This window comes from Carassius auratus, chromosome 18 (assembly GCF_003368295.1).
Source record: "Carassius auratus strain Wakin chromosome 18, ASM336829v1, whole genome shotgun sequence".
Lineage (NCBI taxonomy): Eukaryota > Metazoa > Chordata > Actinopteri > Cypriniformes > Cyprinidae > Carassius > Carassius auratus.
The window spans coordinates 24,520,481-24,536,473 of NC_039260.1; the positions used below are offsets into that span (position 1 = coordinate 24,520,481).

The 15,993-nt window shown below is 38.7% G+C and overlaps 1 protein-coding gene across 2 annotated transcripts; it reads left to right on the forward strand.

Moving 5' to 3' along the window:
- Window positions 1–5,516: 5,516 nt before the first annotated feature.
- LOC113118740 (uncharacterized) lies at window positions 5,517–15,700 on the forward strand. Of its 2 annotated transcripts, none has more exons than XM_026288150.1 (16): window positions 5,517–5,719; window positions 5,816–5,936; window positions 6,179–6,371; window positions 6,970–7,157; window positions 7,234–7,338; window positions 7,418–7,532; window positions 7,659–7,794; window positions 9,109–9,238; window positions 11,858–12,013; window positions 12,097–12,134; window positions 12,239–12,268; window positions 13,082–13,254; window positions 13,453–13,874; window positions 14,756–14,855; window positions 14,974–15,223; window positions 15,310–15,700. In XM_026288150.1, the coding sequence occupies exons 3-16, from the start codon at window positions 6,240–6,242 to the stop codon at window positions 15,372–15,374; spliced, it is 2,040 nt and encodes a 679-aa protein (XP_026143935.1). In that variant the 5' UTR covers window positions 5,517–5,719; window positions 5,816–5,936; window positions 6,179–6,239; the 3' UTR covers window positions 15,375–15,700. The 2 variants fall into 2 exon arrangements, with proteins under 2 accessions (XP_026143935.1, XP_026143934.1); XM_026288149.1 differs by having other exon boundaries at window positions 6,224–6,371.
- Window positions 15,701–15,993: the final 293 nt, after the last annotated feature.

Here is a 15,993-nt window from a genome sequence, read left to right on the forward strand (position 1 = left end):
AATTGGACGAGCTTTTGGGGCAGACCTGACCTGTTGAAAAGAGATGGTCTTCATCCCTCCTGGGGTGGCGCCACTCTTCTCTCTAGAAATATGGCAAATAGTCTTAGAGTTTGTACTTGAGTAACTGGGGCCAAGGTCAGGAAGCAGACAGACTGGCTAAACCGACCGTCTGCTAGCTGCCTCACGTCACAGAGGTCAGTTAAATATCAAAGTCCTTTTCTATAGTCCTGTTCTATAATATTTTATCATTACATACACACACACACACACACACACACACACACATATATATATATATTCATTTATCTTCCTTTTCTTCACCATCAATATCAAGATCCAACAGTCAATGAAGTCAGCCAGCTTTTGTGGAACATTCTAAAATAATAGAATATCATTCAGTTATTCCTGGAATAAGAATATGAATAACACATAATTTGTATTAGTAGCTTTGTTTTATGAAAGCCTTATAAATCTCACCTTTTTTTGATCAGCTACCTTATCTATCTATCTATCTTATTATCTGATTTAATCATTATATAAAAAATAAAAATTATTTATTATTGCCTGCAGGATTCACACACATGATATAGCATACTAGCCTTTTTTATTTAATTTTAATTTTTAATATTTTTATTTTTATAATGCTTTATTAATTAACTCTGTCCCATCATTAATGGGGTATCTCGACATTTAGAAGACAACGCTTCCCAGCCACTTGTTTTCACTGTTATACACTTGGGGGCTTTAATTACACATCTTCTGAACAAGTACAAAACCTCCCAATTAAAAACACACATGAACAGGATGGAGAAATTAACTCTCTCTTATGTAAACCGATCCATATATATATATAAAATAATGCAATCATCAGCAATACACAGCATATAAATGAAAACTCATACGTTGAGTGTTGGGTGTCTGCACAAGGAAAATGTCTCCTTTCTGGTACTTTAGGGACCCTAGTGGACGTCATCCAACAGTGGCCACCTACACAGTCAGTGAAGGAACTACAGAGATTCCTAGGATTTGCCAGCTTCTATAGGCAGTCCATTCACCAGTTAAATCGACTCACTGCGCCCCTTACCTCTATGCTGCGCAGCAAGCCAAAGTCTCTGTTCTGGAACCCAGATGCCCACGAAGCCTCCCACATTCTCAAAGAAGTATTCAGCATGGCCCCCATCCTTCATCACCCAGTTCCTCAAGTCCTCTTCGTAGATGGTGGTGGAAGGCGGATGTCTCGACCACTGGAGCAGGGGCTGTGCTATCTCAGTACCATGGTGAGCCTCCCCACCTCCATCCTTGTACATATTTCTCCTGGAAACTGACCTCTGTAGAACAAAGCTACGACATAGGCAACCGTGAACTGGTGGCCATCAAGTTAGCTCTGGTGGAGTGATGTCACTGGCTGGAGGGAGCATCTTCACCATTCACCGTCATAACTGACCACATGAATTTACAATATCTCAGAGATGCTAATAAAGATAACTCCCATCAAGTCTACTAAGCCCTATTTTTAACACATTTCCCTCATTCTCAGCCCTATACACCGAACACATCCGTGACGTCACCCAAACCAAGGTATTTCCACAGGGAGGCTCAGTACACTAAATACCGGGCTCTGGACACCCAGTCTGAATGTGCAACAGCATGAAACCACCCTGTATCCTGACCCAGAGTAATTTCACAATAACCACATAGTTATCTCATTAAAGAATGTATTTTTAATTTACAAATTAGGCAAACAGAAACATTTTTCCCGCCAGACCTGTTGCTTTCTGTGTTTCCACCGTGATTTAAAGTACCAGGAAGATTAGGCAAATAGTCTGGTGATGTAGGTCTGCGCTCATTTCTCAATACAAAGTACGCTGATTTTGGACGTACATCCTCAGTGGTTCAGACATCGCACATTTGTAGGGTGACCATATGTGCCGTTTATACCGGACACATCCCAGCCAGGACTTGATAGGATAGGAGCCCTATGAGGTTCCAGCTGTGGACTTCTGGTTCTGAGAGAGCAAGATGTTATGGTACTCAGCACACATCCACCTTCAGTGTGCAGTGTGGAGGCATAAGTTCTTTACAGACGCTCATCAGTCAGACCCTCCTCAGTTCCAGCAAGGTGATCAGGTCTGGCTATCGACCCAGAATCTCTGCCCCCACCTGCCCTGACCCTGCTATATAGGTCCCTTTCCAATCTAGAGGCAAATCAACAACATCACATATCAGCTCCATCCCATAATCCACGTCTCACTTCTAAAACCTGTCTTCCCTTTCTCCCCCAGAGAGCTTAGAATAGGTGAGGTCTATTAGTTCTGTGATATTCTGGAACTTTACCAGACTCCCTTATATTAATCTGCGTGCTCTTACCCTAAGACAATCCTATTTCTCCTTCACTCAGATCCTCCACTGCTCCTCAAACCATCCGTTGGAAAGCAAGGACTGACTCTAGTATCTGTGCAGTCAAGTTGATGAAATCGCTGGAAACGAAGTGTCCCCAACTAAGCAAGCCAGAAGTGACAGCAGCAAGAAACCAAAATTCCATTGGTGACAGAATGGAGAAAAAACCTTGGAAGAAACCAGGCTCAGTTGGGGGGCCAGTTCTCCTCTGTCTTTGCCTGAATGTCCATTAAGCTAAAAAATGGTGAAACAGTTTTGTTCAATGAGACACTGAAATAATGCACTACTACACAACTACTTTACCATAAAAAGGTCTGTCCTCTCACTGATCTCCAGTGAATACTGGCCCTCTGATATCTTTAAACAAGTCTCTGAACTTTTCAAGTATTTTCCATACTTGGACCACATTGTTGGTGACATGCTTGCGAAAACATGCTTGAGGAGAAGAAGGAGGGGGTTGAATGATTGACGAATTAGGGTACAGTATTTACAGGTGCATCTCAATAAATTAGAATGCCTAGAAAAAGTTCATTTCAGTAATTCAACTCAAATTGTGAGACTCGTGTATTAAATAAATTCAATGCACACAGATGGAGTAGTTTAAGTCTGAGTTAATTACATTTAAGTTTATTGTGATGATTTTAGCTCACAAAAACCCACCTAACCCTAACCCTAATCTCAACAAATTAAAAAATGGTGACATGCCAATCAGCTAATCAACTCAAAACACCTGCAAAGGTTTCCTGAGCCTTCTAAATGGTCTCTCAGTTTAGTTCACTAGGCTACACAATCATGGGGAAGACTGATGATCTGACAGTTGTTCAGAAAACAATCATTGACACCCTTCACAAGGAGCCACAAACATTCATTGCCAAAGAAGCTGCTGTTCACGGAGGGCTGTATCCAAGCATGTTAACAGAAAGTTGAGTGGAAGAAAAAAGATGCACAACCAACCGAGAGAACCACAGCCTTATGAGGATTGTCAAGCAAAATTGATGGAAGAATTTGAGTGAACTTCACAAGAAATGGACTGAGGCTGGGGTCAAGGCTTCATGAGCCACCACACACAGATGTGTTGAGGAATTTGCTGAACCACAGACAACGTCAGAGGCGTCTTACCTGGGCTAAGAAGAAGAAAAACTGGACTGTTGCCCAGTGGTCCAAAGTCCTCTTTTCAGATGAGAGCAAGTTTTGTATTTCATTTAGTAACCAAAGTCTGGAGGAAGTGTGGAAAAGCTCATAGCCCCAGTTGCTTGGAGCCCCCAAAAAGACCACTAGACAGTTGCAGCTCGTCCAGAACACTGCTGCCAGGATTCTGACTAGAACCAGAAAATCTGAGCATATCACACCAGTCCTCAGGTCCTTACACTGGCTTCCAGTTACAATTAGGATTGATTCTAAAGTACTTTTACTCGTATATAAATCACTCAATGACCTGGGACCAAAATATATTGCAGATATGTTCACTGAATATAAGGCTAACAGAGCACTCAGATCATTAGGATCGAGTCAGTTAGAAATACCAAGGGTTCACACAAAACAAGGGGAGTCCTCCTTTAGTTACTATGCCGCTCGCAGTTGGAATCAGCTTCCAGAAGAGATCAGATGTGCTAAAACACTAGTCACATTTAAATCTAGACTCAAAACTCATCTGTTTAGCTGTGCATTTATTAAATGAGCACTGTGCAATGTCTGAACTGATTGAACTGAATTTTAGGTATACACTGTATTTTATATAAAATCATTTGAAATTTATAAATATTTTAAATTCATTCTATTTAAATCATTTCCAAAGTTTTAAAATTGCTTGTTTTTATTTTTGTTATTATTTTTCTGCATGTTAAGCACTTTGAATTGCCATGGTGTATGATATGTGCTATATAAACAAACTTGCCTTGCCCTGGAGTCCAGTGTTAAGTTTCCACAGTCTGTGATGATTTTGTGTGCAATGTCATCTGCTGGTGTTGGTTCATTGTGTTCTTGAAAACCAAAGTCACTGCACCTGTTTACCAAGAAATTTTGGAGCACTTCATGCTTCCATCTGCTAAGCAGCTTTTTGAAGATGCCAATTTCATTTTCCAGCAGGATTTGGCACCTGCCCACACTGCCAAAAGCATCAAATGTTGGTTAAATGACCATGGTGTTGGTCACCAGACCTGAACCCCAGAAAGAATCTATGGGCTATTGTCAAGAAGATGATGAGAGACGAGACCAAACAATGCAGATGAGCTGAAGGCCACTATCAAAGAAACCTGGGCTTCCATATCAGTGCCACAAACTGATCACCTCCATGCCACTTCAAACTGAGGCAGTAATTAAAGCAAAAGGAGCCCCTGTATTCAGTACATGTACAGTTAATGAACCTACTTTGCAGAAGTCAAACAATTCACTAATATGTTGTTCTATTGGTCTTATTAAGTATTCTAATTTGTTGGTGGGTTTTTGTTAAATGTGGGCCAAAATCATCACAATTAAAAGAACCAAAGACTTCAGTCTTTGTGCATTGAATATATTTAATGCACAAGTTTCTCAATTTGAGACGAATTACTTAAATGAACTTTTCAACAACATCCAAATTTGTTGAGAGCCCCAAAAAACCACAACCCGCGACCTGGGATTTTTTTCACGCAACTTACAAAAAAGAAGAAAGAAGTCACGTGGTATAATAAGGGGACTTTGCAACAGTGATGATGAGCTCAACATCCAACACAGCAGACTTTGGAGAAATCCTCATATTTTCATGTGCCTTGATAACAAACCCATTACAGCCTTTGCTTCATTAAATTGCTGTCAGAATGGTCTGTGACTTCTTTTAAAAAACAGCAATATTTTTCAGTTTAAATGTATAAAATCTAATTAGCCTGTTGCTTCTTTATGTACTAATTAAATCACTACCAATATTATAACTGTGGAATTAGGATCACATCCTCCTGAGGTTAAAGACAAAAATCCATTAACTACAGGAGACACCTTCAAGCATCTCAGTGGAAAGTTATTTAACTTGTGTAGTTGTGATAAATATGAGGGTGTTTCTTCATGTGACTGGAGCAGTTTCTGTGAAACATGAGCACACAGAGCTCATATGACCTTTGATCTTCACTGACGTGTGAGGAATTAAGAGCTCAGTCACAGAATTCAGCTTCATGTCTGTTTATAGTTTGTAGCCTGTACATTTTCTCAGTTTACTGGCCATTAGCAGTTGTGAGTTTTGTGTTCTGTCTACGATATTCAAAGAGGAAGCAGTATTTTTTTTTGTTTTCTTTTTTTCTTTGTTGAGCTTCACAACATATTGTCTGTTCCTGGCATTTATGCTGCTTGACAGGTAAACACTTAACAATAGACATAAATGCCTTCACAAATCTCGCCAAGCCAGTTTGCTCTCCTCTTTTACAACATTTTACTTTCACATTGATGCTAGGAAACAAGATGTTCAGAAGCTTGGGACATTCTCTAATCTATCCAAAATATCCAAGTTACTGACAAACCAGCGATAATCAGAGTGAAGGGAAACCATTCTGAAGGCAGACAGACATCAGGAGGTCAGTGTTTCTGATTCTTTCACAATCATGACATGAGATACTTCTTTTAAAGGACTGCTAAACTGCTAATGCAAGCTTTAACATATTTGATCAAGGTATTGGAAAATCTGAAGAATGATTAAAAAAAAACAGTTTTCTTTGAGAGGAAATCATAATAAAACTGAATTAGCAGCTTAAGTTAACGAAGATTCTGTTTAGATGTTTCTTGATGGTTAACACTTTGAATATATTACTGTCAGCAGAAAGAAAGGTGAAGGATATTTTGTGTTTGTGTTGGTCTGGATCAGCCCGTGCACAGCAGTGATGAAGCTGGATGTGGGCTGCAGTGTTTGGTTTCTGGCCGTCAGTTTGCTGCCATTTGTCCGAATCACTGCCGGATCTATTTTGGGCGCAGCTGTTAACATTGAGCTGCTTGACCAGGACAAATCCCAGCCGGTGAGACCCATCACAACTACAAACACAATATTGCTTTCTCTGTTCTGTATCTTTTCCCATGTGTCTTGATTTAAAACCTCTGATTCAGGAAAAATTTATTTACCCTCTTTATTGTTCATCTGTATCATCTTTAATAATATAGTGATTGTTTTAATGAAGTGAGGGTAGACATGAGCATGTTACACACTTTAAAAGCATTGTGTGATGAAGCCTATGAGAATTCAGTTAGAAATGACCCAAGAATTCAATAAATTCCCATGAGTGAGTTTGTGTCTTATATTTATATCATATGATGTAGTTAAGTAATACCACACGATGTTTCACTGATTATCTGCACAATCGCAAATGTGATATTGATTTTAAAATAAATATTTTACTATTAACATTTAGATGCAGCTTATGTTTGGCACATTGTGTAGTGAAGAAGATAGTTGAGGCTCAAACTATTTGCAAATTATTCTTTACCAAAACAAAGACAATATATATATACACACACAAGAACAGACAAAGAACTGAACTATCACTCGTAGGCCAAACAAGGGATAAAGAGCCACAGACAGGGCTTATTGTGTTAAGATCTGGCGGCTGTGTGCTGCAGGTCAGGGCTCATTACAGTGTGGTGTCCAGTCTGCCGTGTCCGGCCCTGGATGAGCTGTGTAACGGAGGAGACTGCAAGGATCAGCTCAGCTCCTCTCCTCTGACAGGGGCTTTACCTTCACCTGGCTGGTGTCTTCATCAGTGGCAGAAGAACATCCCTGAACACCACACATCTGCCCTTCAGCTCGGGTGAGTGATCACGCACTCTGTCCAAGTCGATCACCTGTGGAGCGACTGAAATCTCACACTGCGTTCCCTCCTTCAGATCTGAAGGAGCCGTGTCACTGGATTCACGAGCAGATCTGTCTGTGAGAGCTGACACTAACCGTATTAACCAGCCTCCGTCTGTGGCTCTTCCTCCTCCAGTCAGGTGAACAGTGCTTCCCATGCCCTGAAATACTGACAGAAAATATACTGTATGTCTTAAACCTGTGCTTCTCTTGTGTCAGGTTACAAGCTGCTTGTCCTCAAGAAATCCCGGTGAATGTGATGGATTTGGATGAAGATGAGATTCGCTGCCGTTTTAAGAAGAATGAACTTGGTGAATTTCTGCACCTTAATGAAGTCAGACATCTTTACCTATATTTGCATTTGTTTCAATCAATTTGTAACAATATTTTTTTTTTAAATACATTCAATAATGAATATGATGTGGTTTCTTCCCAAAATGCTTGTGTTTAACCCTGGAAGGAGACATGTACACTGCTGTATGAAAGTAGAGCCGGTCTGGGTCAGTATTCAGTTCTGATCATGGTGGAGGATTTTCCTTCATCTGATAGCAAGGCCGAGCCGCTATCTACTGTACCTGTGCATCTCCTAATAACAGGTCAGCATTTCATCTGAATATTCACAGTGAACTTATGAATTACTCTAGCTTGAAGCTGTAAAAACATTCAACAATATAACTAAAGAAAAAACTGAAATGGGCGAAACTACATCAGATATACATTCTATCAGTCATATGTTTCATAATAGTTAGTAATATAGTAACAAAGTTACAAAGGTAGGAAATAATTAAGTTGCTTCTCTAACATATCTGAAATATATGAATTATGTAGAGATAATGTTCAAACAAATAAAATAGAAATGATCCAGATTCTCTCAACTAACTTCATCCATGTTTGCTGGACACTTGCATTAGAGCCGTGAGATCACAGTTTCTCTCGATTGCTGACACACTTTATATGATTCACTTGGCCCAATTACCTCAAGTGTCAAAGAACTCAAAGAGCAAGCATTTATCTCAGGAAAATGAATCCTACATGTGCGAGACAAAGAGAAACAGGAGGGGAAAGAGAAATGAAGGGGTCAGAGGTTATTTGTTTTTGATGAAATGCAAAGCACAATAGTTGACCATTTTCTTGCATGAGGGAAGCATGCTTACAGGCTCACCTACAGGGATTTTACAATAATTACACATACAGTGTAACTACAGAACACACTTTAGATGAGAGAAATTGTACTGTTCTACGTACAGTAAGTACTTTAGCACATCGTACACCCACAAACTCCTAACTGAGGAACTGATGGACTGATTTGTACTTCTTACATGTGCTGTGTTCTTGCTGGATGAGTGTCTATGGGAGATAGAGAGTGTTTTGTCAGAATAGTAAGAAACTGCTCTAGTACGGCAAATAAGGTCATTACCAACACTGTAATGCAACCTGGCAGAGGATGCTGAATTCAACAATTGAGATTATATGGTGTTGTGTTGCATAATGTTAATTGAGTTACTTGAGCATTGAGTTAATATTCAGTTGTTTTATATCTCAACCTATCTTTCCTAATGTTTTTATCTACTGTAAAATATATTTTACATTATTGAATTAATAAGAAACCTTAAAGCTTATTGTTAAATTCCACTGTATCTGCACTCCTGTATTTATGTTATACTGTAATAGTCACACACTTTTGTAACAGTGTTTTTGAATGTATCTCACTAGTGTGTAGTCTGTGTATTTGTAGGTTTTGTGTGTCATGTGAGACTAAAGTGATACTAAATATGAAACTAAATATATATAAATGTAAAATACAAAAAGCGTTAGATTAATATATTTAAACATATAAAAAAGATAAATGAGATAGGACTGTTCCATGCACATTTGTAGGAAGTTTAACAGTGTGTAATGATCTATTGCAGTTGAAAGCGGAGCTGGCTGCTCAGTTGTGCCGGAGTTCACAGGCGTCAGTCCAGCAGGAGGCGCTGTAATCCACGTACTGCCCTTTGAGGAGGTCCATGTCAACATTACAGTGGACTCAAGAGTACAGAGGTGAGCTGACAGCACAGGACAGTTATATCTTGTGCTGATCTTATACGCTGATTGACAGCGAGCACACACCTGCTCAACTCTCTGGTTCTCTGCCGTGTTTTTCCTGTATATTTACAACGTCCACTGGATTCGAGTGCTGTCAATGTCACAGCTCAAACACCAGAAGCACGGCTGCAGACCACATCTCTGTTCATTGTCTGTTCAAGTAATAGATTCAAATTATAATTATAAGCTATATATATATATGATGAAATCGTTATGTTACATTTCTTCCCGTTGTTTTAAAGATTAAAGGACACAATCACTTTCACATATAGTATTAGTAACATGGTAATCGTACTAATGTTAGTGTTCTGAAACTTGGAATTTTAAGTTGTGGAATAAAAAACCTATTAGTATTGAATAAACTAAAAAAAGTTTTTGCTTGACAGTCTCATATATATGTGTGTATATGTGTGTGTGTGTGTGTGTGTGTGTGTGTGTGGGTGTGAGTGTGTGTGTGTTAGTGGTGGGCATAGATTAAATTTTTTAATCTAGATTAATCTCACTGTAGTCTTGGAATAAATCTAGATTAAAATGGCTCATTTGAATTCCGCCGAAGGCATTCAGAATATGTGTGCTACCCAAATAAAATAATGACTAAAAGTAACGTTAAGTCTTTGAGAACGGGTTTCTCAAGACAGGTGGTGCATTAGACCAGGGGATCATCTCCTGTTTCCAAAATGCATCACAAACTGCTTGAGAAAGCTGTAAAGTAATTCCAACCTTACGCCTGTTTCACACACACTCCGTCTGCAGTGCGTATGCATTTCGTATTTTTTTTTACACACCCATATTAAGATTCCAGCGTTCACTGTGTTCCAGGAGCGTTGCGTCTGCAGCAGTGCAGCGATCGTTCACGTACCGAGTAGAGGACTGCAAACGCGTCCTGTGTGAAAGCACAATGAGTATGAGTCCTGCTGCTTCTGCACCACATACGAAACGCACAAGGATTTTTCTCTGGGCTCGCTCAGAGAATATGCCTGCACTTAAAACGTTTTCAAGAATCGGCTTAAAACACATCTCTTCCATCTTTATTTGACCCTCTAATGTTTAACACTCATTATTCTAATTCTATTCTTTAAAAAAATCTAACTACCTTTCTAATCTTTTTGTATTCTATTTTCTTTTCATTAATTATGCAATTGTGTGTGTGAATATATATATATATATATATATATATATATATATATATATATATATATATATATATGTGTGTGTGTGTGTGTGTGTGTGTGTGTGTCCAAGAACAGCTTCACATTTAAATGATTGAGATGAGAATTTGGCTATTAAATATACAATCAGTGTAAGCTAGACGTTTGTTATTTATAGACAGAATTTTGTGCCAAAAAATAAATAAATAAATGAAATGTGCACAAAGTCAGGCACAGCAGTAATACCTTCAAGGTTTTTTCAATCAGAATTCATGTCAGAGACAGTACAGAACATTAGCAGCCCTGAACCTGGCACACACACATCGTCAGTTTGTACAATAATAGAAGTTCAGAACAATTATAGTCTGTTCAATGGTTTTATTTATAAAAAGAGAGATGTGTTGCCCAGGCACTTGTGCACTTGTGTTGGGACATGTTAATTTCCCCATGTGCCTGGTTCCTTTGAATCACCACTGCCCAGATGTTCAACAGCTGTTACTGATGAAGAAAAAAAAGAGAGACATTTTGAAGAAGAATGGGATGTAATCTAGAGGAATTGTCAGGTTTTTATCCATCCTCAACCTGATCTGACCAGAATGACTTAACTCCAGTAAACTCATAAACCCGGCGCAATGCGACGCAGGACGCAGCGCAAGTGTTTTCTAGTTTCAATCCGGCACCATTCGCATTTTCCCGTCCAGCGTCTCGTCGTTTAATTAGCAAATACATTTGCACTCATTTGTGCGCCCCTGGGCGTGCTGGTCTAAAATAGAGGTGTGTTCAGGCACATTGCTGGCGCTTTGCAATTTTAAAGGAGCTTTTGTTATTTAAAGAGTGCTTTGGTAGAAAATGCACCTCTGGGCGGGTCCACAGTGCTTGACTTTGCTTATTACACACAGATGCACATCACACAAACATGCCAAATATTAAAAACAAAAGGATTACAGTGTAAAAGAATATTATTTTGTAGGCTACATAAATATAAAAAATTTAATGATGGATAGTCATTGCGTGTATTAGAATTAGGCTACCTATTTGCAGTTCAGCCTATTACTACTTATAGCCTAATGGTGAAGGAAATTGGCTAATTAATTGAACAATCATGCCAATACACACACATATATATATTTACTGACTCATCGCGTGGAGCTTTGGTGGACTCTTGCTTGTCCCGCACGAGCGCAAGTTTGCTCGGATAAGTTTGCTCCATTCAGAATAAACACACTGGTGCACTGAAGTGTGTAGTGGTTATCATTTTTGATGATTAAATTGGGTTATATGCTTTTCTAATTAATAGAAAGGAATCATCTAAATTCTCACATCATTCACACATTGTGAACTCAAAAACATAAGAACCATAATACTTAAAGCTAATTCATTTTTTTTCAGTAAATCAATTGAAATCTCTGGTCATTTCTCAATGCAGTGTGTCTGAAATTGCTGTGACTGGTCCGCCGGGGCTCTTCATATCAACAATGGAAATAGGCCAGAATTTCCAGAGCTCTGTGAAGCTGTCCTGGGTCCGAGGTCCGAATCAGTTCGCCCATCTGCTGTCCGTTTGTTTCGCTGCTAATACTCAGAGGTAGTCAGCAATCAACTCTAATTCTTTCTATAACAAATGTACAAGTGATAGCTCAGTTAAACACCTTATTGTTTGTTTCACAGCCTGCAGTCTAACATCAGGTGTATATGGCTTCAGCAAAGTAAGATTGTTTTACTCACGTTTTCCTGTTATTATTTACAAAAACTGGCAGTGGGAGATCAAATGCCTGTGATCTTTATTTCATGTAGTTTCACTCTCTTTCAGTGCAGACAGACCCTCTGCCGCCTGGAACAGGTAATAATGACATTAGTTGGTTTTGTTGAAAATCATTAAACCTAAGCTTTACACTTCCACAATTTCAGCCTGTACTGCTTAATATGGAGAATGGTTTTCCAGATACTGTAAGCCTCAGATGTTGCAGTATTCCTAATGTCATACTGCACATAACAGTGACAGGCATCTGTAATGAAATCAGAAACAAACTAAAGCTTTATTACAGAGCACATGTACACTAAACTCACACACCTCAGAACAGAGCAAAAAACATCATACTCTAATGCACTGTCCTGCTGAACTATAGTGATACCTAATGTCAGCAGCAATAATGATTTGTAACACTAAAGATGTCGTGTGTTTTTTTATTTTTTTATTTGTTAGAAGTACAAAATTGATATTTTGAAATCTCCCACCGACAGATTAAAACATTCAACTGTCAGCAAATAATGTCAATGTTAGCATAGTAAATTAATGATTTAGATTCTTAATCATTCTTTGTTTGTGTTCCTTCTATATATTTAACCAGCGATAGTCACTATTACAATCCAATGGTATTGGATTGATTTTATCTTTATTCTTTTGCAAAGTTTTCTTTCTGATATAAAATTCAATATTTTATTTGAAGAGAATAAAAAAAAAAATACAAAACTTTTATAAAATCATGACACGAAAAAACCTAAAACACTATCAGTTCTACCTATATCTGTTGTTTCAAAACCATCATGATTAGTTTAAGCGAAGGACTGTCTTCAGAAGTCTTACTCATCATGTTTGTCTCACCCTCATTTCATTTAAATGTAAAGATAATTTTCTTGAAAATTTCCATGTCAGAGTTGAAATGTAAAGAGCATGAGCTTCAGATGTCACTAGTGCTGCCAATCTCCTTCCTGGAGAAGCTGCATTTCTCTGCTCTCCAGCTGAATGATCCGACCTGTCCAGTGTTTTATAACTTGACCCACGTCACCGCCACCTTCTCTCTGACGGGCTGCGGAACCAAGAGGATGGTATGAAACCTTCTCACTTCATAGATTTATTAATAAATGTAATTAATAATAAAGTAATCTCACATGGAAAAATGTAATCTACAAAGAGAATGAGGGTTAAAGAAAAAAGTCAATAAACAGCATGAGGCGAGAATGATGCTGCTTCTATCTTTTCATTTTAATTTCATTTGATTGTTATCTGTTTTTTATATTATCCAGCATTTAGGATCAGAATTGCTGTACACCAACACTTTACGAAGCATCAATCCTAACTCCACTATAAGCCGCGTGGCCACTCTCATCCTGCCCCTCGCCTGCCGGATTCCTGCTCAACAAGCTAAAGGTCCAGCTTTTAAAATCACAATTCCTGAAGAAGTGAAGACGTTTGGTGCCGTTTCCTTCTGGCTGGAGTTCCACCTTCCCGGAAAGGGTCCTATGGCCAGCAAGACAAGTCTGCCGCATTTGCGCAGTTCACCACGAGTGCGTGGGGCTCGAGAGTTACGCGCTTCAGACCGGATGGACATGCTGGACCTGCATGTGTTCTCCAACTGCTCTTTGGCTCGAGCTGAGCTCATGGTGGGCCGCTGTGTAGAATCAGAAACAGAAGACTTAACAAATGCAAGGCCACTGCTGAACCAAGGGTTAGTAGCAACATCACTCAAATTAAAAACTGTTTCTACTGCTAATAGTTAGCATCAGTTATCGGGGCAGTCTTGGCCTAATGGTTAGAGAGTCTGACTTGTAATCCAAAGGTTGTGCGTATGAGTCTTAGGTCCTGTGGGGATTGTTGGTGGGGGGCTGGGGGGTGTGAAAAAACAGTGCTCTCTTCCACCTTCAATCCCCCGACTGAGGTGAGGCCCTTGTATAAGAACTGAACTCCAGTGGCTCTTGGTGTGTATTCACTGCTGTGTGTGTGATCTTGGAGGGGTTAAATGCAGAGCACAAATTCCAAGTATGGTTCACTGTTATTGGCCAAATTTCACTTTAACCCCACCCCGTTTTCCCTACTATTTTTTTTTCACTAGTAATTTGAGTAAGTGTTCAAAAGAGGGCAGATTTTTGAAAAACTAAAAACCTCAGACACCTTGTGTGGCTGCATATCAGCACCCTGGAAACCCACAACAGCCCAGCAATTTCTCATCCTCGACATGACTATTAATGTAAAGATGGCTTGTTAAGGAGAAATTTATATGTTTTTTATGACTTTGCCCTGAATCTTATTTATTGACTTACCCTAATAGGATGTTCATTCTTAGTCTGTCTGCACTGCCATAAATACATGACTGTCTCATATAGACTTCTGTGCTTTACGTAATAATAGTAAAAAGCAAAAGAGCATTTCTGAATATTACTAATAGTTATTTCTGTAATATAATGGGTGGAATCTCACATTAAGATGACTTAGCACCTTTTCTCTTGCTTCATGTACACCATGTTTTTTTTGTGTTTGTTTTTTATTTATCTATCACATTCTGTTTCATCTTTAATCTGGATTCATCAGTCACATGGCTCTGTTTTTCAGCTGTGTATCTGGAAATGGAACCTTGGAGATCCTGACATCAACTTCAACAGTTCGGATTTTCCGCTTATATCTCGGTGATCTGGGAATAAAAGGAGACACGGTATGCTTCATTATCTGTGTTTTTATGATGCTCTATAGGCTCTTTATGTCTGTTGTGTGTGAAGGTGTTTCTTTCCTGCATGCCTGTTGTTAAATCCTATTTGATCTTGTTTTTCTAGATGTATGTTGAGTGTGTAGTGCACCTTTGTGTTACCACAAAACAAACTGACAGATGCTCTGATCCCTGTACGGGAACACCAGACCCGACCATATTAGACAGCATTATGACCCGCAGCTACACTGTGCGCTCAGGGCCCGTTTCCCTCCTTAAAGTCACAGAAACCAGCACTACAGCAGCTAAACCACAATCTGCTACTCCAGTTGCTCAGCCTTCCACTAGCCAGGCCACAACATCTACTGCGTCTCGCCGTGAGTGCTTTAAAACTATCATTGCCATTGTGCACATTTCTGTTACACTGCACATATGACAATATCTTTGCTCTTCTCTGTTTCAGCTCTGGATACTGGTGCAATCTGGGTGGTTGCTCTGTCATTGCTTGTGCTCATGCATCTCCCTTGAACTGTTATGACGCATTGGAGAACTTTGTAGAGCAGTTCATTGGTGACTAATCAAAATGATATTTTCTTCTTAACCACCATTATGATGTTTCTTTATATATCCTTGAATCACATAAAAAGCACATATTGTAGGAAAACATACCTCATGTATTTACAGGCATTTACAAGTTTTAGGTAGCAATAGGAAACAAAACCAACTCCTGCTCTTCTAATCTTTTACATTTTTAAGTAACTATAATAATATTATGCCTTTTATAAACAAGAATAAATAAAATAAAATAACAGTTTAATCATGTTTTCCAAACCAATATGAAGGAATAAAGGCTGATGTTTATCATAATGCTGATGTTTCTCTTTTTCCTTATGATATCATTAAAGCGGACAGTAACCTTGGACTTTATATATATATATATATATATATATATATATATATATATATATATATATATATATATATATATATATATATATATATATATATATATATATATATATATATATATAGGCCTGTGTGATGTTGATCCACTCCTCTTCAATGCCTGTGTGAAGTTGTTGGATATTGGCAGGAACTGAAACATGCTGTCGTATATGCCGATCCAGAGCATCCCAAACATGCTCAA